Here is a 25042-nt window from a genome sequence, read left to right on the forward strand (position 1 = left end):
TTTCTGGTCTTCTTTCTGTCCTCTTAAACAAGGATTAATTCAGACATATTTTATTAATTTTTCTATGTTATTATCCATAATTCTAGTGTAAGGATTAGAGGTGAAAAAAGATTTTCCTTATACTGGTTTGTTTAATGGTAGCACTTTACTATGTGTATTCTGATGGAAAGTAATTTTATAATCTGAAATATCATTGCTTTATTAGAAAGTTCCTGCCTCTCATTATATTAATACATAAAAATCTGTAACTCAAAATGATGAAAACAGATTGAGTGGGCTTATTCTCAGTGGTCTTTGGCCAAAGCCCATTAATTCTTATAAAACCTGCTAAATAGATCAGTAATGATGAAACTAGAAAATCTGTTTGACTCAACCAAGAGAAAAAAAGAGATAAAATTTAGATATAGTCAACTAAAATATATTTTAAACACAAGGAACAAGACTACTGATATTTTTAGAGTTGTAAATACATTAGAGATAAGAGGTATCATGTGATTTAAAAAAAATTTATGAGGGGCTGGGGATGTGGCTCAAGCGGTAGCGCGCTCGCCTGGCATGCGTGTGGCCCGGGTTCGATCCTCAGCACCACATACAAAGTTGTTGTGTCCGCCAAAAACTAAAAAATAAATATTAAAATTCTCTCTCTCTCTCTCTTTCTTAAAAAAAAAAAATAAAAAATAAAATAAAAATAAATGCTTAAAAAAAAAAGTTTATTAAAAAAAAAAAAATTTATGAGTATATTTTCAACTAAAGGTGATAATATATATGACCATTTGAAGTACAAATAGACTTCTGAGACAATTATCGAAGCTGAATAAAATCTTTCCTCAGATGTAAAATTACCTTACTAAAAGAGGTAAAATAATTAAATGAATTTCAATAAACATACCTGTCAATTTCTGCAGCTGGTAACAGAGCAAATTAAAGGGCCCAGTGTATGGTATGGCTTGGGTCTGTTTCACAGTGCTCATGGCCAAGTCGGTATAATCTGAAGAGAAATTAGAGTAAACAGACTTTAAGAAAATAATACTAGTTTCACAAAACACAATTTATAAAATACCAGGGGTTAAAAAAAAAACAAGTGCAAGCAAATTAAACGAGAACACACTTCTGAAAGCTATCAAAGTGCTCCTACAAGTCCCTGCTTATGGCCTCCTGCCCTGCTAGTTAAGTTGGGTTCCAACTCTGGGTAAGCAGCCTTGCCCTCAGAACCATCAGGTTCTTGGACTTCTCCAAGCAGTGCGTAAGCTGCCTTCCACCTTCTCTTCTGCTTGGCCAGTGTTTCCCAATTTGCAGAGCTCTTGCCATGGCTCCAGGCCAGCTCTCCTCATACACCCAGCACTCGACATGTGCCTGAGCTGTACTGTGATGAGCACTTTCTAACACTGCTTCTCTCATTACACTGAGCTGTAAAAGGCTGTGACTTGATAAACCTTCAGTGCTTTAATAAACCTAGCCCCCTGCAGGGCATAGGAGTAAGAGTTCACCAGGTGGTGAATGAAGGAACAAGTTTCACACTTACCTGTGATACTTTGAAAGCTGACAAGTGGCCTGCCTCACGGATAAATTCCTAAATACATCTGGTATTTCTTATTCCTTAGTAAAGTTCTTAAAATTTACTAGTGTTATACAAATATAAGCAAGCACAGTATTTACTTGAAGATAGTACTATTAGGAAAGTAAGTTCTTACCAATGGCTTAGAATTTATACCAACATAGAACTCAGTAGAAATGTTTATAAACTTCAGGAAAAAAACAACTTATAAACTTAAATCCAATCCTGTCTTGGTGCAAACCTCCATTTTTCTCTACAATGAGCTTCAATGTGTATATACTATAGTTTCTGACCATATGGTTGATGTTACTTGGATGATGGGCTTTAATTTTTTCCCTTTAAAGAAGATTTATGAAAGATTTTGTTTCTTCATCCTGATCGTTGTTTTGGAATGGTGGAGAACGAACAGGTCCAGCAAGTGATGTAAAACTACAGATTCATTAAGTGTAGCTCAGTGGTAGAACACACACTTTACCATGCATGAATCTGGGTTTCATACCAAACAGAACAAACCAACCCTACAGATAGTTAAAAAACAAAATGTTCACCTGAGAAGTACAAAGTTACTTCAGAAAATAAAAACACCATGCACTGATGTAAAGGGTAGAAAACAGTGGTATGAGGTCAGTAGGTCAACCTGAGAGAGGCGAACATGACCTCAATTATGAAAAGAGTGACTTCATAGATAACTTTAATGTTTCAATGGTTCAGAAAAGATTTCTTCTTCCACAAAGCTATTTAGACGACTTATCTATTTTTATTTCATTATTTTGTTGTTACTAAATATTTGGCCACTAAATTAAAGAGAGGTTTTCATAGATTTTTCTATCAATGCTGAGGTCAAATAATATCTGATATTGAACAGTATACTTACTGGACAGGTCACAAGGAGAAAGTATATGATAATTAAAGTTTCTTTTAACAAGTATTCCTGAGACCCGCTGGCCTTGTTCTGGTTTTTTGTCTGCTAAAAAGCCCATGACCTATTAAAAAAGAAGGGAAAAAAAAAGAAAAAAGAAAATAGAATGCAGATATTTAGGCAGTCATTGACAACCACTAGACCTTTTAACTACAAAAACAACATGTGAATTTAACTTTGAAAATTATAAAACGCTATATTTTATCTATGTCCAGGTTCATGTCCAAGCCTAACAAGTTCTCAAAGAGAAGATCCACAGGGATGGATCTGGCAAGAATGGCTGGGTTCAGTTCAATTCCAAACAGCTCAACAACAAAAGTTAACACTTTATTTACTTAAGAAAATTTTTTTGTGGTTCTGGAGATTGAATTCAGGGCATGCCAGCAAGTCTTCTACTGCTGAGCCATACCTCAAGCCTGCAATGCTTTTAAATAACTAAAATTATCAGAGAACAATACTCCAATAAGTTGTTTAGCTTTTCCTGATCTCAGTTCAATGTGGCGTCTCTTAAATTATCTGATTCCAAAAATTCTTTTGTCCCTACATCACTTCCAGCAGAGTTTTGAGAAATACAGTTCTAGATTGTTCCATTGAATGTATTTTTCTATAGACATAAGAGAAACATCATGACACTGCAAACCATTAGGATTTAGGCACAGGGGCTGGGGCTAGGGCTGGAGCTCAGCGGTAGAGCACTTGCCTAGCACGTGCAACGTGCTCACGGGTTTCATCCTCAGCACCACATAAAAAAAAAATAAATTAAATAAAGGTATGTGTCCAACTACAACTAAAAAAAAATATTAAAAAAAAAAAGATTTAGGCACAGATACAAAACACTTGCTCTTCTTTGGAAAAATCTCACATCCTAAGTTTTGCTAATTTTTGTTTCCCCTCCATTCAATTATAAGAAAGGCTATTCTTCAGTTTGTTTCTTCATGCCTGGCTCATTATGTATTAAAAAAATGTTGTAAAGTTAACATATGTCTGATACCTAAAACTTCATATAAATCATTTAAAAGCTGGCCTTAAAAGTATCTTCAAAAGATTTTTGATCAACAGAGGTAAAAATGCAGGCTTCTTCCAATGAATCCCTCTTTCATGCCAGGTAATGTTTTCCTTAACTATTTCAATTTTAAATTCTGGAAGTATATTTCACCATCAAAACAATTAATTTGGGGCTGGGGTTATGGCTCAGTGGTAGAGCGCTCGCCTCACATGTGCAAGGCCCTGGGTTTGATCCTCAGCATCACATAAAAATAAATAAAATAGGTTCTGTTATATCCACATAACTGTGTTTAGATAAGGGGAGGGCAGAACATCACGGCAGAGGAGTGGCATACAGTCATGAGCACACCTACCCTCCAACACGGGGAGGGGAAGAAGCTGGGGCTGTGGATCGGGGAGCTGTCAGATTCCATGTATTAAGACCTAATCTACCTGGAAATTTCCCATCTGAAGAAATAACTTAGTAGAACAAAAAGCACCAGGATAACATCCTTGTAGTGTACTAAGTAGAAACGAGTATTCATCTTGATTTCATTAAAGAAGGTCCATTTTCTTAAGAAGAAAACACACAGCCAGGAATAGAAGCCACCACCCTTTACCTTGGCTAGTTTTTCTCCTCTGAAGTTTAAGGTCACAGCCTCTGTATTCCGAGGATTGTGAACCTCTATGTGAACTTCATCATTATCTTCATATTCTCGAATCAGTGCTGCTTTCAGTCTGGCCATTTCATTCTGTTCTCCATGGACTAGAATCTACATAGAATAAATTTCATTTATTTATTTTAATTAATTTTTTTAGTTGATAATGGACCTTTATTTATTCATATGTGGTGCTGAGAATTGAACCCAGTGCTCACACATGCTAGGCAAATGCTTTACCATTAAGCTATAACACCAGCCCCACCAGATAAATTTTTAAAAAGCACAGGAAACATCCTCTATTGAAATAAATAATGGCCCTTGACTTCATTAACTAAATTCATGAACTAGAGATACCCCTGAAGTTATGAGACATTGCTGCTTTTAAGGACCTCTCACCAAACTTACACAGATTTCTTCATTCTGCTTGGCTTTAAAAGTTATGCAGAACTACTTTGAGAGTAAAGAAACTTCTATATCACTACAAAGATACATGACTTTTTTCTACATTTCTAGCTGTGTCTGTGCTCTCATTTGTAAAGATCTGGACCAGGTAACCTCCACAGCCTCTGCCAGCTTTAGATGCACATGGTTAAACTACTACTACTGCTCCTGCTGTCTCAGGAAATTTTCTTCAGATTTCCTAGTTTGAGACTTTTTGTGTATATAGTACTGTGGATTGAACCCAGGGGTGCTCCACCACTGAGCTACACCCCCAGTCCTTTTTTATTTTATTTTGAGACAGGGTCTCACTAAGTTGCCCCAGGCTGGCCTCAGTCTCTATAAAGTCACTGGAATTATGTGTGGGCCAACACACCCAACTTAATTTTAAGACTTTCAAATGAAGCTTTTGTGAAGGTGGGGGGTGGGATATCCTGATATCCCCTTCTGTTTTTACAACTATCATACTGGCGACCAGTCTTTCTGCTGACAAAAAGGTCACTCCTTGCCTCTAGAGCAATGGTAGAAGGTTCTCGTCTGACTCACGAAGCATGGCCAACATGGCTCCTATGCAGAGGTTTAGCACCTAGGACATGGACACAAATCTTGGCCCCACTGTTTACTATTTGTGTATCCTTGGCTAAGTTACTTAACATCTTGGTTTCTTATTTACAAAACAGATATTGGAGGCAGGTGTGGTAGCACTTGCATCTAAATCTCAGTTACTCAAGAGGCCAGCCTCAGCAGCTCAGCCAGACCCCAGTCTCAGAAAACAAACAAATACCCCGCCCCCCGAAAAAAAAAAACCCAAATCAGCTGTTGGTTGTGATAGTTAAACAAGTGGATTCATATAAAACATTAATATGCCAGGTGCAGTGGTACAGGCCTGAAACCCCAGGGGTTCAGGAGGCTGAGAAAGGAGGATCATGAGTTCAAAGAAAGCCTCAGGAATTTAGCAAGGCCCTAAGCAACTCAGTGAGACCCTGTCTCTAAATAAAATACAAAAATGGGCTGGGAATGTGACTCAGTGGTCGAGTGCCCCTGAGTTCAATCCCTGGTACCAACAAAACAAAACACTAATATGGTACCTGGCACTTGACAAGCATTCAATAAATGCTACCTATTATCAACTACTACAACCAACACTATGAGAATTATAATTTTATCAAAGCTATCTTTTTTTTTTTTTTTTGCAGTACTGGGAGTTGAACCCAGAACCTTATGCATGTGAAGCAAGCAATCTACACCGATCTACACATCCAACCCGTAACTATACTTTTGATAGAGCTGGTTATTGATAAAGGTAGGTATCAAGTTCAACCCAAAAACTTAAACTGTAAGCAGAGATAGAATCTGGAGTGATGAAATGGGGCTGAGGACGAGGTGCTGACAATGGAGGAAGAGAAAACAGATTTTCCTCCTGGGCTTAAAGATCCTAGCGAATGTCTATGAAGCACAAATACCAGAAAACACACAGGTGGCGTCTCCACTGTACTCAAATTCTACAAGCTACATACTAAGGAGGTGAATGATTTTCTCCATCAAAAAATCTGCTCATTAAGGGCCAGTGGCAAATTCCTGTGTGGACGATCATGCTAGAAAGAATTAAAATAAGAGTACATAAGAAGATGTTCTCTATTTAGTCTTTGGGGAAATGAAACTCAAAGCTGCAAGGTGAAAAACCTAAGTATCTATCAATCCATCAGATAAATGGATAAACAAAGTATGATATTTATGGAATATTACTCAGCTATAAAAAGCATTAAATAACATGCTGTAACATGGAAAAATCTTGGACACATCCTAAGTGGTAATTCCTCTTACATGAAATACCTAAAATAGTTAAATTCAGAGAGACAGAAGATAAGAGCTAACCTGGGGTGGAAGGGAAAAGGTAACTAGAAGTCATAGTTTAATGGATACAGAGTTTCTGTTTGAGGTGATGAAGTTTTGAAAATAAAGACTGGTGACAGTTGTATAACCTGACAATGTGGTTAGTGCCACCGAATTAAACACTTAATATATTCACAAAAGGAACTTCAACTATTTTCTACAGATGCATGTTCCACAAGTGTTCCTCCTTTTAAGAATACATATTATTTTCAGTTTATTCTGCTAATTCCACCAAAACATATAACCATTATTTTTATGATTACATGAAACTTAAAAATATGAGTAATACTAATGAGCTATACAGTAATATGTTTAATATCTATTTAAATCTTGAATTTTTAACTATAAGAACTTACCTTTCTCCTCTATCCAAAGTATTCTTACACTACTTAATATTATTTCAATCATATCCTATAAGTGCTTTAGAGATATGTCCTCTCATTCATCCCCATTTACAAGGAGGTTAAATAATGTGCCCAGGTTACATAGCAAGCTAGGGATGGAGGAGATTCAAAATAAGCAGCTGGCAGTGCAAAGGATCTGCTCAAAGCTGCTGCCTGATCTATAAATTGCCTGCTACAATTTCTTGGGTATGCTCCCCCCATAGCTATTATAAATCTCTCCCATAAATATTATAATTCAAAATCAGAGACTAACCACATGAGGCGGTTTCAAAGCACGAATAAATTCACTGGTTTGCTGGTAATCTGTGTGAGCAGAGAAAGAAATGTAATCAACGGACATTTTCAGTGGTAACTTCTGCCCAGACATGGTAGTGATTTCTTCAGGTTCAGACATGATATGCTGTTAAAAACAAATACAAGAAAACAAAACAAACTATCCAATTAGAAAAAGAAAAGGTACACTTCCATTTTTTTTCATGCAGCCATAACTCTCATGTTAAATTTAGAACCTTCAGTACAAAAAATCATTATCAACTTAGTAAGTAATACTCATTTTCCTGGTCAAGTAAACATTTAACAAGAAAGTAAGAATCTAAGACTCAATGTATTTGGAATGTTGGCAAGTGAAAATTATTACTCTTATGATTAGAAAGATAAACCTGTATTCCTAACTCTCCTGCTATGTAGTCACTTCAAATATCAGGATTTATATAAGGTAAAGTAATGAAAATGATCCAAGTGAGAAACTGCATTGTATTTATTTCTTTTTTGTAAAGAATTTAACCTTTATTTTATTTGTTTTTATGTGGTACTGAGGATTGAACCCAGTACCTCATACATGAGAGGCAAATGCTCAACCACCGAGCTACAACCCCAGCCCCATGATATTGTATTTCTTTAGATAAAATAGATATTAATGGTAAGAAGAAAATGGGATGGTTGGATATTTATAAATTGCCTCTGAAGTTTTGCACACTTTTCTCTAATGTCCACACCCTTAGGAGCTAACTTTGGCCTTTGTATACCAATGGGAAGATGAGCAGTCAACCAGGCACATTCTTCAGTTTTTAAGAATACTTCACAGGTTAAACATCTCTACTCTGAAAATCTGAAATCCTCCAAAATCCAATGCTTTTTGAATGCAAAAAAGATTAGGAATGCTCATCTGGTGAAGTCTATGCAAATATTCCCAAATCCCCAAATACCAAAGTCTCCAACACTTTTGGTCCCAAGCACTTTGGGTAAGAGATATTCAATCTGTATTAGTAAACCTCTTCATTAGATAAAGGTCTTCAAGCATTTGTCTCAAATAGGCTCCTAACCTTTTTTTTCTTTTTACTTGCAACCAGCTGACCACTTCTCACATTTTAATGTATGCCCTAATCTCTTCAGGAACTTGTTGTGACATTCCGTGTCTAATTCTTCATCCTTCAAACATCTCTAGTTACCTACTCCTATCCTTATTTTTTGAAATCAAAACTTGTATTTGCTAAAGAACTACTTCAGTGGAATAATATATGAGGATATTGCTACCTTTGCAACTCTGATTAGGAGTAACACAGTACCCCGAGACTATAACTGACCTTGGCAAGTGTCCCCTCTACACAGTACCCTGCTATGATGACACCATTCCTCTTATCAGTACACCAGCTTTCAAACAACTCTCTGGATAAGCCACTTTGCATCATGCCTGGAGAGGCCATTACAACACTGGGACCGATGTCATCAAAGTGGTCCATGCTCTGAAAAAGACAAAAGATGGCAAAAGCATGTTAACCACTAGGACTTGACAAACCATTCCTCATTTTTGAAGAATAAGAGTAAGGTAAAAGATTAATCATACTATGGAAGGGGCTGGGCAACACAAGTACACATTTTAAGTCCAACTGCCAAACTCCTAAACACCTTAGGCTAAAAAAGAGGAAAACAAAGCAGTTGATCTTCAAAGTTTTCTATGTATAGCTCGAGGGCCAAGAGGACCATTTCCAATGTGCAAGCAGGCAGAAATTTAAGAGTGAAAGGGTTTTTACCCATCCTGGAAAAGAACCCTAAAAGAATTTTGCAGAAGACTCACAATAGTTTTAATGAAAATTTTGAGTATGTTTGGAAATCTAACAAAAAGTTTAACACTGTTCCTAGGGAAAACGTGGCTCTAATTCTTAGTTACCTTATAAAATAAAGCTTACAGACAAAGCCTATTTAAAATTTGAAGACCATTTACAACTTAAATTATTTTGGATATTAATTACTTTATTTAATTACTTTATGAAAGCATCAATTTGAATGAAATGATACATTTTAAACTAAATTAAACCAGATTTTATTAAATGTTTTGAAAAGTGAACATATGGGAATTTTCATATATGGAATTTGTAGTGCAAATCAAAAAGATGATTAGGGACCTGGGGATGTAGGTTAGTGGTAAAGCAACTAACTGCTTAGCATACAGAAGGCCCTGAGTTCCATCCTGAGCACCATTAAAAAAAAAAAAGAAAAAATTACATTGAAATGAGATATTTTTCTTATCAGAGTTTTTTATTCCTATGGTAGAAGAGATCCAAGTTATTCAGCAATTGCAAATACTGAGAACTATGGAGCCAGGAGCAAAATTTGGTTAAGCAAAAAATAAATGCCAGCTGCTAAAGCTCTGAAGTACTGCAGGGAAAGGAAGTCTACTAGAGAAGAGCCAGACTTCTGCAGGAGGGATTCAAAAGCCCTCCCACCACTGAGAACTGACCATCTTCTACCCATCAGTGCCCCTTCCTTCCACAAGCACTCACCTTCAGGTTGCTAATGTGTTTGAAAACGAAGGGATTATTAATGTTGATCTGCTTTCGGATTTTATCATTCATGGCATTTACATACGTCTGGTACACAGCCATACACTTCTTGGCCAGAGACGATGCATAATATATTGGGATGTCATGTAGTTCTGGGTGATTCTGCCAGTACTCATCTGGAGCCATTTTACAAAAAACATCAGTTTGTCATGTGAGTAAGTCATTCAAATAGAACTTGGTACCCATAACTAATTTTTTAAAATTCACAATAATGAAATAAAGTACACGTGTCTATTTAAAGAGTTCTAAGAAAAAATATCCTGTTTCTACTAACTTAAAGTTACAAATCCAAAACTTATTTCTAACTACTGGAATAAACCTAGAAACAGGCTGTGATCACTGACCAAAGAAGTAGAAGCTTTTACAAATTATTCGGTGTAAGTTTATCCTGAATAATAAACGATAACTTAATATTCCAGAGAGATACATCTTGTTATGATTTTTTAAAAAAACATATCATTACTAGTTCAGACTTATCACAGGCTAATTACAAAATATGACTTCCAAAAGTAAACTGATTTTAAACACTTAAAAAATTATAATTACTTCATCATTTTTTTAAAAAACTAAGAAGTAAACCATTTCTGAAAATGAAGCTGTGGGCAGTACATCTTCAAATGAAGGCTTATTTTAAGGGAAAATTCTCATGAAATCCCACAATTTTATAAGGCAGTATGGCCAAAACACGATTCATTGTACTAGATGCATCTACATAAAGGAAATGTCTTAAATGCCTACTATGTGATTTATAATTACCATTTCTAAATTTTCAAAACTTTATCTCCATTTTATAGATTAGAAAAGTGAGACTAAGAAAACCCTGAATAGGCAGCAATGTTATTTTTTACATGTCTTAGTGATCTGTCTACCTAGGGACAGGGAATTTTCCTGTAATGCATGTTGTGAATATATTTCCTGGTTCATCCCCTGGCTTAGCTTGTTAGGTTTTTAGATGTAATTAAAATTTTTAATAGTGTCAAAAGTTTTTGACGTTTTCTGTATGATTTCTCACATACTGGGTAAAGCTGACTGTATCTAAAAGATCACATCACAATCTACTGTTTCTGTATTTTTTAAAAAATATTTTTTTAGTTGTAGATGGACACATATCTTGATTTCATTTACTTATTTTCTATGTGGTGCTGAGGATTGAACCTAGTGCCTCACGCATGCAAGGCAAGCGCTCTACCACTGAGCTACAACCCCAGCCCTACTCTTTTTTGTATTTTTATGAACAAATTTTGAATAGTGAGAAAAAAAGTCGGGCAACTTGCCCCAGGCTGAATGGCTGGGACATAATGATGTGTGAAAGCAGTGACTGGAATGGCTGTCCTCTTTCTACTTTGCCTTGTTGCCTGGGAGGACAAGGGGCAAAGCCACCCACACACAAAGAGCACTGGCACTTAAGCGTGTCATGATGCATGCTTTGACAGTGGGGCTGCCAGATGAAAATACCAAACACCCACTTAACTTGAGCTTCTGAGAAAAAACAAAAGATTTTTGGCATTGGAACATTAAATATTTGGGACACCCCCACTAAAAATGTTACTCTTTATTCATCTGAAATTAAAATTTAACTGGACAACCACACTTTATTTGCCACAGCTGGCAGCCCTGGGAAGGGCGACACCTTATTTTGTCCCAATTCATGATCCTCCTGTTCTTCACTTTACCGGTTATGAAAACTTCTCATTTCAAGTCCTCTAAGGACTGATTTGACCTGCAGTTAGAAAGAGGACCAATCAGAACCAAAAGACGACTGGACTGGATTAGGATTTAGGAAATTAAGCATCCAGAATGTAAGTGTCTGTCAGATTTGCCTTTGACTTGGGATCACTGATTTCATCTTCTCTTTGCTTCTCTTCCTTTCAGCATAAAAGAGAAAATATTCATCATTGTCATCACAGTGACAGCTTAGGAGGTGACCCACTTCTAGTTCTTTGCAAGAAGTTATATACACATGAGGCATCTATGGTACTCTGCCAGAGTACTATCCTCAAATAGAATCACAGGGGATTATTAAGCATAAACGTATGTTAAAAGTGACAGCCACTGTTCCTCTTATTACAAAAAGTCATATATACTCATTGCAATGTTTGGAAAATAGAGAAAAGCAGAAAATGAACTCATTATTTTCCCACTATCCAGATTTAATCTTTCCAGTCACTTGAATGTTTCCTAGCTAGTTAGGATCAGAGTACATATAGTTTTAAATCTTACATTTTGGTTTACACTATGTGAAAATATGCAATAACTCTTCAGTAGCTTAGTTTTCTTTTTTCTACAATGTGATATTAACTGACATGATAGTTCTTTAAAAAAACTAAAATGAATGCCCTTACTGACAAAACTTTCTGTACATCTTGTTTACTTCCTAGAAGTCGAGCTGCTGTAAAAACGTTTGTATCTTAAGATCTCTGATACTGATGGCATCCCGAAAGGCATGCTGACCACCAGCCCAGTCCCAGAATGGGAGAGCTGCTGTTTCTCTGGGCTCTTACTAGCACCAAATCCTCATTTTTTTTTTTTGGTACTGGGAATTGAACCCAGGAGTGTTTAACCACTGAGCCACATCTCCAGCCCTTTTTATACTTTATTTAGAGACAAGGTCTTGTTGAGTTGCTTAGGGTCTCATTGGTGAGGCTAGCTTTGAATTCATGATCCTCCTGCCTCAGCCTCCTGAGCTGCTAGGATTACAGGTATGCACTACTACACCTGGTATCAAATCCTCACTTTTAAATGAAAGAAACTAAAGCCCAGAAAGGTCAGGTTATGTAGACAAGGCTATGTCATTTGTCTTGGTAAAATGATGTAAGAGTCTGATAAACACCCAAATGCAAAGGAAGTGGCATACCTAGAATCAACAGCAGCTCCTGAGCCCTTCCGAGGGCAAAGACAGGAATGAGCCCTCTGCCCCCTCTGTTTACAATGTCATGGACGGTGTTACAGAATCTTGCTTCTCGCTCCTCACGTTTCTCATGGATATGAGTCCCATAAGTAGATTCCTAAATAACACGTTAGATATGTGAGACCAAGACCAATGATCCCAAAAGAATTCAAAAGTTAAACCTTAATGAAATCCTGAGGCAAAGAGATTCACTTCTCCATTAACATGCCATTTACTTGAACATATATTACTATAATATTAATTGGAAAGAAGTGCAAACAAGAATGTTAGAATTTGGATGTAAGTAATAGGAGCATTTTGGAAAATGAAATCAGGGAGAAGTCCACATATATACAAAAATATGTCTTCTCCTCTCAAGATAATTTTGCTATGATTTTTCTCTTCCTCCTCAGAGAAGTTAAAGCTTCAAACCAGAAACAAGTACTGTTTCTTATACTCTTGCTCAAATATATGCCCTAACGTCTTACCATGTCTGACCCACTGGCATCTCCTAAGGCACAACAGAAAAGCAGAATCTCGGGCTCCAGCCTACAACTTCTGAATCCGTCTTTACAACTATCACCGGGTAATACATGAGCACATTAAAGTTCAAGAAGCACCGCTCTAAAACACCAGCTATCACAAGAATAACTACTTGTTTTGAGAATCAAAAAACTCAGTTTGCCCTTAAACTAAGGTTAGTTTATATGCTGAGCAGGGCATGAGCTGAGTCCCATCTCTGATCTACCCACCATGTGGCTCTGGGACTGCAATGGGCACTGGCCCCTCATAACTGAGAAGGTGGGAGCTTCTAGAAGTGATGAGGGAGAAACAGTTCTTTCATTCCAAACCAAATGCACTTGATGTTCTTATATATACTATAGGCTCAAAAGGCCTCTCCCACTTCCTGACACCTTGTTCCAAGACACATTGTTGAATTTGCAACCACCAGGTCCCCAACGAGTTTCAGCACACAGTCATTTATCTTGCTTCCTTGGTACTTAACAACCTAACAAGTAGACAGGACATATGATGAACAATGTGACCAGCAGCCTGTGCCAAGGGCCAAAAGACAGTCACCATGGCAAAGGCAGTGCATCTACACCACTTTTAAACAATCTTTAAGATGTCCTACAAATTTGGGAGAAGTGACATAGGCCAAAGTACTTAGGAGACAGGGAGGGAGTACTCAACTAGAATATCATGACCTGAGACAGCCTAACGTCACTAACATTAGACCACAGCTAATGTGAGCAACAAAAGAGGGTGGAAAAGAACTACAAAGAATAGCCAAATAAATTCTTAAACTATAAGCCCATAAATTTATATCCAGTAACATTATGAAAATGAGATTATGTTTCTTCCTCACTAGAAAAATTCTGCTTATGTTATACTAATTATAACACATTCATTATTACTTACAATAATAAGAATATCAGGCTTGATATTAGGAATTTCAGCTGCCATTAAGTGTCTATCTTCTTGTCTTGAGAAATCACCCGTGTACAAAAGCTGTGAAAAGATAAATTTGTAAGCAGGATTTGGGAAAGGCTTCATTTTGTCTCTTCTGTCTTCTCCTCCCCTCCCTTCTCCTCTTCTTTCCCTCCTTCCCTTTCTTTCTTCCAGTACTGGGGATTGAACCAGGGACACTCTACCACTGAGCAATATCTCCAGTTCTTTCTTTATATTGAGATATCATCTTGCTAAGTTTCCTAAATTGGCCTCAAACTTGGGATTCTCCTGCCTCAGCCTCCTGAGGTGCTGGCATTACAGAAATGTGTCCTCATGTATAGCAGAGAAAGCTTCATTTTGCTAATGAATATTTTAATCTTGTAAAATCTAACAGTAAAATTAGATTTATAAAAGCCTATACCTGGTAAAATTTAGATGCAATGCTTATGTCTAATTCAAAATGTCTGACATAGTTAAATCATTAAATCTACTTAATGTGATAATATATCTCAGAATTATCCCACAAAGATAAAGGGACATGTTGGCACAGAAAGGAATCTCCAGAGATACTTGGGAACATTGTCTAAAATGAAAGATAAAGTCAAAGAGTATACACATCAAATTCCAAATGAAAGTTCGAATCTGCACTTTCACTCTTTTCTGCTTATTTCTTGTGGCCTGGGACAAAGTGCAAGGATGAGCAACTTGATATATTATAGAATTCAACAAATAAAAGTTTCAATATATGAGCAGTTATAAAATACATTTAGGAAGACATGACACTAGAACATTGGTTCTCAAATCAGGTTGTAAAAAATCATCTAAAAAACTTGAAAACAAAAAGTCAAGTCCACCTTTCCAGATATTATGCAATGGGTTATTTTCAAAAAGTACCCTAAAAATTCAAACCAAAACTACACTGAGATTTCATCTCACACCAGTCAGAGTGGCAGTCATCAAGAATACAAAAAATACGCCAGGCATGTCGGTGCATACCTGTAATTCTAGTGGCTCAGGAGGCTGAGCAGGAGGATCTCAAGTTCATAGCCAGCCTCAGCAATTTAGCAAGGCCCTAAGCAACTTAGGAAGATCCTGTCTCAAAATAAAAAATAAAAAGGGCTGGGCATGTGGCCCAGTGGTAAAGCATGCCTGGGTTCAATCCCTGACTCTTAGGGAAGATGGCTCTTCCCTAACAAGTTTCCTAATGGTGACTGAAAAAGAATCAATCCTGTGGTGTGCTAGGGAACTTATTCTTAGAGATGCTTATTTTACTCTGTATTACAATGGAGGAAGAAACTGTCATATTTAAAAGGAAAAGTGCTGACTTGCGTTTCAGTGATTTGGCACTCTGCAAATCTTAGGGAATTTTTAATGCCACTTGGCAGCATAAAGTTTTGCACTGATATCACTTATGGAGAAAGGGCCAGAGCTAGAAAGTACCTTTACGCCGGCGATCTCAATCATGAACATGGCTGCTCCCAGGACGTGACCTGCATGGTAACACCAGAACTTGATTCCTGCAACTTCCTTAACTTCATGGAAGTTGATGGTTTCAATTTTGTCCATGCTTTCTTCCAAATCTGTCTCAGTATATAGCATGTCGTCTGCTGATATGTTACTAAATTTTCAAAGATGCCAAGAAAAGAATTAAGGGTAAGATTTTTTTTTAAAGTTTTTTAACTCAAAGAAATTATCTGTAGATGATATATCCATGAAGATTTCCTAAAAATTTAGTATACAGATTATGCTATTTAGAATCTGTCAGATATTTTATTTATTTTTTGGCTATGATTATAATAAAAAATATTTAGTGTACATAGCTACAAAGCTTGAGTGTAAAAGCAAAGCACACAGTAAATTCAAAGTACTGTTGCCCTTTTGATTTTGGAACAGGATTTCACCAAGTTGCTTAGGGCCTTGCTTAGTTGCTGAGGCTGGCCTTGAACTTGTGATCCTCCTGCCTCAGCCTCCTGCGTCACTGGGATTACAGGTTTGTCCCACCTGCCTAGCAAAACAAAATATTCTTCTTAAGATTGCATAATCTCAACTTCTTTTGCTGCCCCAACATTTCCAAGAGATATGACACACATGCATGCACTGACTATGTTTGGTGGGAAAAGAGTTCTCTAAAGTCTACTTAACTTTTCTCCCCCCCGGAATTATGTTAATGTATTTCCAAAACAGCAAGAGAATAGTGGTTAAGAACACAGACTCTGGAGCCAGATTGCCTCTTACTATGACCATTTTAGGTAAATCACCTAACCTCTCTGTGTCTCAGTTTCATCTTCTATAAAATGGGATTTCTCAACATCCGAAATTGGTGTAAAGATTAAATGAGTTTATATTAAGAACTGAGGACTGAGCCTACATGTCATAGGCATTATTTGTTAACTAGCATTACCATTACTAAGAATAACATTTCAATTCCTGTGTATTTACATATAAAGAATAACAGAGTTTTAGCTACCCTTGAATTAATCAGCTTTTGAAGGTTAGTAATTTGTATTGTGGGTCTCACCAAAATGCTCTAAATTTTCTGGCAGAGAAGTAATGTCACTCTTAGAATTGGTAAATATATCCATCCAGCCAGTTTTTGCTGGATGGAATAGTACATGCATGTAATTCCAGCTACACAAATTTAAGGCCAGCCTGTGCAACTTAGCAAGATTCTATCTCAAAATAAAAAGGGCTGGGGATGTAGGTCAGTGGTAGAGGACCTGCTGAATATATGCTAGGCTCTCAGTTCAATCCCCAGTACTAAAGGGGAAAAAAAAAGAGATAGTAAACTTTCTGACACGATAATCCAAAATAAGAATTTAGCACATATCACTGCTTAATGTATCTGGTCTTAAATTTTAATAAAATTACACAATGCTATTTATAGAACCTTTCTATCATACCTTATGATTTATAGCAGTTTAACAAAGATTTAAAAGAATGTAAAATCTATATATAAAGTTTAAAGTCAGAAGGGACTGATACACAATAGGTATTCAATAGGTTGTTATGGAATAACTAAATTACTGCCATCCTTGTGAATAAAGAGAGTGCCTTATTTCAAATACAAAATGATCTGTCTCTTGAACCATGTGTATTGCATAGGCCCATATAATCTAATAAAATAATTTACCTAACTTTGACATAATCCGAAAGAAGCCATCTATAAATAGCTTTTGTGGCATGAGTCATAAATGTTCTTCCTTTGAAACTTGTCTTCTGCAGAAACCAGGGCAAAGCTCCACAGTGATCCAAATGGAAACTTAAAAAGAAACAGAGATTGTGTTAAAATTCTTAAAATCTTATATGCTACATGTAATGAAATGGTCATTGAATAGAAATTCTATGTAACAATTATATGAGGATCCTTTCAGAAAACCAAAAGTTGGTATGTGCATACAGTTTTTTTTTTTTAAACATATATAACTTTAATTATTTCTTTATGTGGTGCTGAGAGCAAACCCAGTGCCTCATACATGCTAGGCAAGCGGTCTACCACTGAGCCTCAATCCCAGCCCATGTATAGAGTTCTAATAAAGGAAAAAGATTTTAAAAGCATACACACACACACACACACACGTTTTTTTTTTGGTACTATGGATTGAACTCAGGGGTGCTTAATCACTGAGCCACATCCTCAGCCCTTTTTATCTTTTTATTTTTTTTTATTTTGAGACAAGGTCTTGCTAAGTTGCTGAGGCTGGCTTTGAACTTGCGATCCTCCTGCCTCAGCCTCTTGAGTGTCTGGGATTACAAGTGTGTGCCATTGCACCTGGCTTAAAAGTATTTTTTAAATAGCAAAAATCTTTATCAGTGAATAATTAGAGAGGAAAGAAAAATATAACTAAACCTTTCCATAAGTTACAGGAAATAATGTCTATACAGTGCTGTCTTATTGATTAAATGACATAAGGTAATTTAAAGTGCACATGTATATACATGTTTAATAAAATCTGTCTTCCTTTCTGAAGAAAAAAGAAGAAGAATATAACCAAACCAACTCTCAGCAACCAGAATTATAACAAACACTTTAACAGAATAAGTTGAAAAAAATCACTATTTAAAAATGAAGCTCTTATAGAATAATGTGACAAGATTGTGACCTCAAGGAGATGCCCTATAAAGGGACTTTCTTCGGGCCACGTTTGATAACAATTTAAAGTCAGTATTTCCTTCCCACTAACTCACTGGATTATATGAGTTTTCTAGACTGTGATGACAAAATGTAGTGTTAGTTTAGATCTAGATATCTGAAATATGCTTCTTAGTGGAAAATATGTGGTTTTGGGAGAGAGGGGGCAAAGGGGTAGGAATGATGGTGGAATGATTAGACATCATTACCCTAAACATATATGAAGACATGAATGGTGTGAAAATACTGTGTACAATCAGTGACTTGAAAAACTGTGCTCTGTATGTGTAATATGAAATGAATTACATTCTGCCATCGTGTATAACAAATTAGAATAAATAAATAATTTAATTTTAAAAAAAGAGAAAAGAAAAAAAATATGTGGTGTTTTTAAAAACTGAAATCTTACCAGGTACAGTGGTGCACACCTATAATCCCAGCGGCTCGGGAGGTTGAGACAGGAAGATTTTGAGATCAAAGTCAGCCTTGGCAACTTATCAAGGCCCTAAGCAACTCAGCGAGACCCTGTCTCAAAATACAAAAAAGAGCTGGGGATGTGGCTTAGTGGTTAAGTTCCCCTGGATTCAATCCCTGGTACCCAAAAGGAAAAAAAAAAAAAAATCGAAATCTCATAATCTGGTAAAGAATAATCTTGACAGTCAAAGCCCTCAAAAAACCATATTGTTATTAAAGGAAAAAACTTACTGACTAATTAACAGAAGATCAATCTCAGCTGGGTCAATCAAATCAATATAAGGAAGAGCATCCATTCCTTCTAAGCCAGGGTGGATTCCACAGTCCAACTGAAAGACAAAAAGAGACATCATCTGCTACATATTTTATGAAAACTCTCATTCAGCAAATCAGAATTTGAATCAGAAAATGGTGGGCATTTTAAAAGTCCACAGACGAATCACCACCAGATCTGACTGCTGTGAGAAGAAACTAGAAATGGGGCTCTTCCCTGCTCAGAAAAGGCATTAGAAGACAAATTCCTATGGGCAGGTCATTGAGAATTTACTTACCTTACAGGGTATTACTACTAAATCAAGATAATGCATGACTAAAAAGGTGCCAATGTCTGACATATACCCATTCTTTTAAGTCTGGGAGAATTAGAAAAGAGAAACCAAAGGAACATGAGCCACTGCCTTTCAAATAAGCACCTCAAAACCATCTCTTCTAATCCCTCTACCTCTCAGGCAAGGAAGTGGGCTCAGAGAAGTAGAGGGGCTAACTACTTAGGTAATCCAGGGCTCAATCACCACATGCTGCACAGGTGGCCAGAGCTCTTAGCACATTCAGTGAAGTCGATTACTTGCTGTCTTCCACTAGGGTGGGGAAGCTGGCTTGGCCAGACCCCCTGGGGATGGAAGTGGGGGTGCTTTCAGGAAACAATAGCTCATCAGATATAGTTGACCATTTTATAATCTTGGAATGTATCTTCTTAGTTTATTTAATGTTTTAACAAAGTACCAAGTGAAGTGTGTTTAAATTCTTCTCATTAACATTATTCATAGTAGATTATATACACTATTATATTTTTCTGGGAGCTAAACAGATAACTGGTCTATTAGAAAAGACCTAACACCCACTATAGAAAGAGCCACACTCTTAACCTCACACACGCTTAGCATGCACAAGGCCCCAGGTTCAATCCACCACCATCATGACCATAATTACCATTATTTTTCTTCCTTTGAATTCCAGAATAATACATGATCTTCCTACTTCTTGCCCAGCTCCTCTGTAAACATTCAAGGGGGAGAGAAAAAAATGATAAAAACAATCAAACTGAGTCCAAAAAATTTAAAATTTTTTTAAATAATTTAAACTGTATCCCAACTGTTGTCAGCATTCACTTAAATATTTCAAGACAGATGAAAGTTCTACAAAAACTACAAAGTAAGGAAAGAATAGCGTCCACATAAACAAAGATGAAAAGTAATCCTTGAGAGTTTAGGGATTTTGCAGTTGTCAAGAGTGGTATAGTTCTGAGAAACCTGAAGGTTAAATTCAATCTTCTGAATGTTAGGATTAATTTGTGATGTATTTAAAATGTGAACTAGCAATTGTGCAGATTACATAATACTCTTAAATGTGTATTTAAGTATAAAGTCATAGTACTTTACACTCTTTTTCTTTAAGATCATGAGCATCTACCAAATAGCTTAAAATTACATACTTATACATACTATGAATTTCAATTCCCTTTCCTTAAATCTTGTTCTTTTCATATATTTTATACCAATGTTTTAAATAATTCTCATTTCTATCTTCATAAAGCAACCATAGTTTCCAATTATCACTAGGCACACCTTAACTTAAATCTCACATTCTTCAATTCCTTAAGGTTCTTTGATGCCACTTCCCAGTCACAAGAGCTCATAGTTCACTCAAAACTCAAAATTAAGCTTGCACTTGTTAAACACTGTCCAAATGGATACAGAAATGCCTTCTACAGGGACCCTGACCTCAAGGAACCCAGTCTACTACACAGACATGAAATGGATCTACCCAAGCTGGGATCCTAACTGAGAGCCAGCCAATAATGAAGAAAATCAAAGCACACATGGGAGCGCCCATGTACTCTTGGCCTGCCATGTTGCCTCGTAAGTGGTCCTAGCTCAGACTTCTCTTCTAACTTCCAGCTAGTTCAAACTTTCTCCCCTTTCCTAAATTTTGCAACCCTCTACTATCCTCCTCTTCTTGTGAGGCATGGGCCATCATCTGCATTAAAAAAAAAAAAAAAAAAAAGAATAATCCAACTTCACTTACCAACTCACAAACATCTTTGCTTTTTTCCATTTCTCTTAGAACAGGTCTCTCTCTAAAGCAAATCTTCACCCTGAGTCTTCGCTTTACATTCTCTTTCCTTCTGGACTGAACACTGCTATCTCACTGACATCTTCCTCACTTGCCATCAGAATCTAAACATACTAGCCCTTCTCATCCTCAAATTAAAATCCCTCAATTCTAATCTCCTTTAGTTTCTGCTTCATTTTCTTCAGTCTACGAGAAGCCAGCTTCCTAAAAGTTCTGGATATTCTGTGACCCCATTTCCTCACTTTCCATCCATTCAATTCACCATCACCTGACTCTTACCAACCACTTCTCTGAAACCTCTTTGCTGTTAAGAGAAAACCTCCATATTTGCTCTCTACTTGTTCCTTTGGCAGCTTTTGTCACCCCTAACTACTTGCTCCTTCTTTGAGCACTTCTCCTTTGGCCTCATGCCCTCTTGTCTTGCTGCCTTTCCTTCCCAGTTTTTCACCTGCTTTTGAATGCTGATATGCTGAGGGTTCCCTCCTTGGCCTTCTCAACTTCATGATCTTCATTCTCATGTTTCTGACGTGTCCATGACTAGCGTGCCTGTTTGTGGTCCAGGTTCTTTTCTTTTTTGCAGAGCTGGGCACTGAACCTAGGGCCTTGTGCATGCTAAGCAAGTGCTCTAGCACAGAACCACATTCCCAGTCTTCTTAATTCTAGGTCTCTAATATATACTCCTGACACTGGGATACTGCCAGGAACCTCACATTCAATGTCAAACTAGTTTCCACAAGCCCTCTGCATCTATCTGCTGTTTCTGGAATGCTCTGCCTTCAGATAAGATTGGCTTCTTTGTATTTTTAGGTTTCAGTTCCAATGTTGCCTTCTCACAGGCTTTTTCTTGACCTCCTCTAATTTGTTCTTCACAGCAGACCACAATCCAGCATCACTTAGGAATAATACTTACAGCTACATGAAGTTGCTATATCTGTGGCTTATTTCTCACTACTAAAATGGGAGTTTCATAAGAAAAGACATTGTTTTATTTTGTTCACTGCTGTACTGCTACAGCTACTGGTCAGATAAATCTTAAGAAATGCTTGTCAAATAAATAATTGTGAGCATTGAAAATACTATGCTGAGTGAAAGAAGTCAGCACAAAAGGCCACATATTGTATGGTTCCATTTATATATCTAGAAAAGTCAAATATATAGAGGAGGAAAAATAGGTTAGTGGTTACCTAGGACAGGGGAGTTTGGGGAGAAATGAGTGAGACTGATAACTGGTACAAGGTTTCCTTCTAGAATGACGAAAATGTTTTGGAATTAGTGTGATAGTTGTACAATTTTGCAAATATACCAAAAACAACTGACTTGTACTTTAAATGAGTTATATGGTATGTGAATTATATTTCAATAAAGCTGGTACAAAACCAAATTTACTGCAAACCTAATCCACCTTCTGTATTCCTTAAGAATAATATGCCCAACCTAGGAATCTCAATCATCCTTATCTGAATACTCCCTTCTGCTCTGCATTCTAGAACCATCCCTACAGTAACACCTGACCAGTTAGAAAATCCTAAAGATTTCACTTCCATGCTCTCTCAAAGCCATCTCTTCCCAAACAATTTCTTTTCAAGTCCTTTATCTCTCTGATTAGAGGTTTCATCATTTTACTTGGATTATTTCAATTACATTCTAGTAGATTCCTTCTACTAAATCCACCCTTTATTCATCTGCTACACTACTGCAAGGAGTGATTTAAAATATAATTTCTAATATATCCCATGCTTGCCTAAAATCCTTTGTTTGCTTCCTTTAAATGACATAATAAATGCCCAAACTCTTTAATATAAGGGGACTTCACATGATGGACCCTGATAGACCTGTTCTACCTCATGTACTAACCTATTAGCCATAGCCTTGAGGATACTAGCCATGAATTGTGAACATTCCTGCCATGTCATTTTTTTACGTGTGCCATGTCCTCTGCCAGTATCACTCCAGTTCTCACACTGTCTTTAATTCTTACTCATTCTTTGGTATATAGTTCACTCATCCCATTTTCTAGGAATGCATGAAATATCTTTCTCTTCAATCTTAAAAATTCCTTTTTCAGCCAGGCACGGTGGCGCATGTCTGTAATCCCAGTGGCTTGGGAGGCTAAGACAGGAGAATTGTGAGTTCAAAGTCAGTCTCAGCAACTGTGAGGCACAAAGCAACTTAGTGAGTCTCTAAACAAAATACAAAATAGGGCTGCGGATGTGGCTCAGTGGTCGAGTACCCCTGAGTTCAGTCCCCGGCACCAAAAAAAAAAAAAAATCCCTTTTCACGGGCTGGGGTTGTGGCTCAGTGGTAGAGTGCTTGCCTAGCACCTGTGAGGCCCTGGGTTCGATCCTCAGCACCACATATAAATAAACAAAATAAAGATATTGTGTCCAACTACAACTAAAAAATAAACATTTTTAAAAATTCCTTTTTCATACTCTCTCAGCAGTTAGTGCAACGCTTACCTGTGCTCTTGTACGAGCTTTCATTTAATAAGCACCTACCAGGGTCTTTACTCCTTGCAATATGCATTATTATTCCCACATAAGGAAACAGATTCAGTGAGGCTGCTGTCCTACTAAGTGATAGAGAATGAATTTTAGGCCTGACTCCCAAGTAATTGTCTCCTATTTTTCTAAACTCTCTCCAGTACTTTCCACTCTGCATTCCAGTTGCCTCCAAAATGTTGAAACCAATGAACTCAGCCTTCTGTCTTATTTGTATCCTCAGTGCCTGGTGTAGTGCTTGTCACTTGCTCCATGTTTACAGAACACACACAAAAATGACAGCTGTGAACTAAGCATCAAAGACTTGAGGCTGTGTGCCCAGTAGGGACTCAACAAATCCTTATTGAATGAATGTGTAAAGCTGATACTTTCTACTTTTTGAAAAAAGCACATTCATATGATACTAATATCTAATACTGAACAATAACCATGTTTGCACAAATTGCTCATCTATAGGAATAAGTTCTCTTTGTTTACATTTCCCCTTCTACTCAACATCCCAGAATGGAGAAGGCCAACTCCACTGAAAGACCAATCTTCTTATGGGCACTACAGGGCTGAGTTTTTGTCCGTAACTTCTCTGCTATTTCTCACATCCACTTTCCTACCTTGTTCTGCCAGGGTCGGAGCTTTGAAGGTAAAAACTCACATCAAGTCCCTAACTTATTTCCCCTCTCTCACATCTTGGCACCATGTCACGTCCTGGAGCTAATAAAAAACGGATTTAAGGCTGGGTTGTAGCTCAGTTGGTAGCGCGTTTGCCTTGCACGTGTGAGGCACTGGGTTCGATTCTCAGCACCACATAAAAACAAACAAAATAAAGGTACTGTGTCTGATACTAAAAAATTATTAAAAAAAAAAAAAAAGGAGAGAGGCTTAGTTCTTCCTTGCACTGTCACGGCCTTCCCCAGGCCCTCCCGTCACGGTCGGTTCCCTCTCGGCCTGCCCTGATGTGCGAGGTGCGGGTAGGTGCACATAACCCTTCTTACTTGAAGGCACGCGGCGGGATGAAATAATTTTTTTTTTTAACCCCAACATACCCTCCCCTAAGACTGAAGCAACGCAAATTCCCATTCAACCTAGCAGGCCATTTCCGACTAACAGCGCTCCAAACCCCTGGGGCCTGGCCGGCCTGGCCCGCAGCTGCGGGTGAGGACCGGCGGCCGCAGGCTGGAGTGGGGGCGACGGGGCCGGCCCGGAGCCCGGCTCGAAGCCCGGCTCGCTCTCACTGGGCCTGCGGCTTCACGCTCGGTCTCGCTGGTCCCTTACAGGGGTCGGATCAGCAGCTGGTCGCTCTCTTCTGCAGGAATCGCAGACATCCTGGAAGTCTGAGGAGGAGCGCGGGTGAGGGACACGCCGCCGGAGTCTTTCTGAATTACAAGCACAGCCACAGCAACTACACAAGAAAAACCCCATCCATCCAGAGGCAGCTTCCGCCACTCTGGCGCCCGCGGCACGAGGCCCCTCCCNGGCGGCGCCGGCTGTCGGGACGGATGGGTGGGGCCCTGGGGAGTCTGTGGTGTCGTGGGGACCCGCCCTCCCTCGGAGGTCC

At 37.7% G+C, this 25042-nt stretch overlaps 1 protein-coding gene across 6 annotated transcripts in view; it reads right to left on the bottom strand.

The window, feature by feature from the left end:
• Cpsf3 (cleavage and polyadenylation specific factor 3) overlaps window positions 1–24953 on the bottom strand; it is a 35810-nt gene extending 10857 nt beyond the window's left edge. For 2 of the 6 annotated variants that reach the window (XM_048804847.1, XM_048804848.1), the window contains exons 1-14: window positions 24760–24953; window positions 22174–22233; window positions 19847–19910; window positions 18869–18966; window positions 17165–17293; window positions 15475–15652; window positions 14005–14094; window positions 12550–12700; window positions 9636–9811; window positions 8439–8597; window positions 7109–7255; window positions 4079–4231; window positions 2430–2538; window positions 890–988 (exon numbers count right to left, since the gene is read on the bottom strand). In XM_048804847.1, the coding sequence (XP_048660804.1) occupies window positions 890–988; window positions 2430–2538; window positions 4079–4231; window positions 7109–7255; window positions 8439–8597; window positions 9636–9811; window positions 12550–12700; window positions 14005–14094; window positions 15475–15652; window positions 17165–17293; window positions 18869–18966; window positions 19847–19910; window positions 22174–22233; window positions 24760–24809 (1663 nt within the window). In that variant the 5' untranslated portion in view covers window positions 24810–24953. Of the gene's footprint in view, window positions 1–889; window positions 989–2429; window positions 2539–4078; window positions 4232–7108; window positions 7256–8438; window positions 8598–9635; window positions 9812–12549; window positions 12701–14004; window positions 14095–15474; window positions 15653–17164; window positions 17294–18868; window positions 18967–19846; window positions 19911–22173; window positions 22234–24530; window positions 24550–24759 lie in introns of those variants that run through there. The other 4 variants (XM_015479991.1, XM_048804849.1, XM_048804850.1 and 1 more) reach the window with 4 other exon arrangements.
• Window positions 24954–25042: the final 89 nt, after the last annotated feature.

Source organism: Marmota marmota, unplaced genomic scaffold (genome assembly GCF_001458135.2).
Source record: "Marmota marmota marmota unplaced genomic scaffold, marMar, whole genome shotgun sequence".
Classification (NCBI taxonomy): domain Eukaryota; kingdom Metazoa; phylum Chordata; class Mammalia; order Rodentia; family Sciuridae; genus Marmota; species Marmota marmota.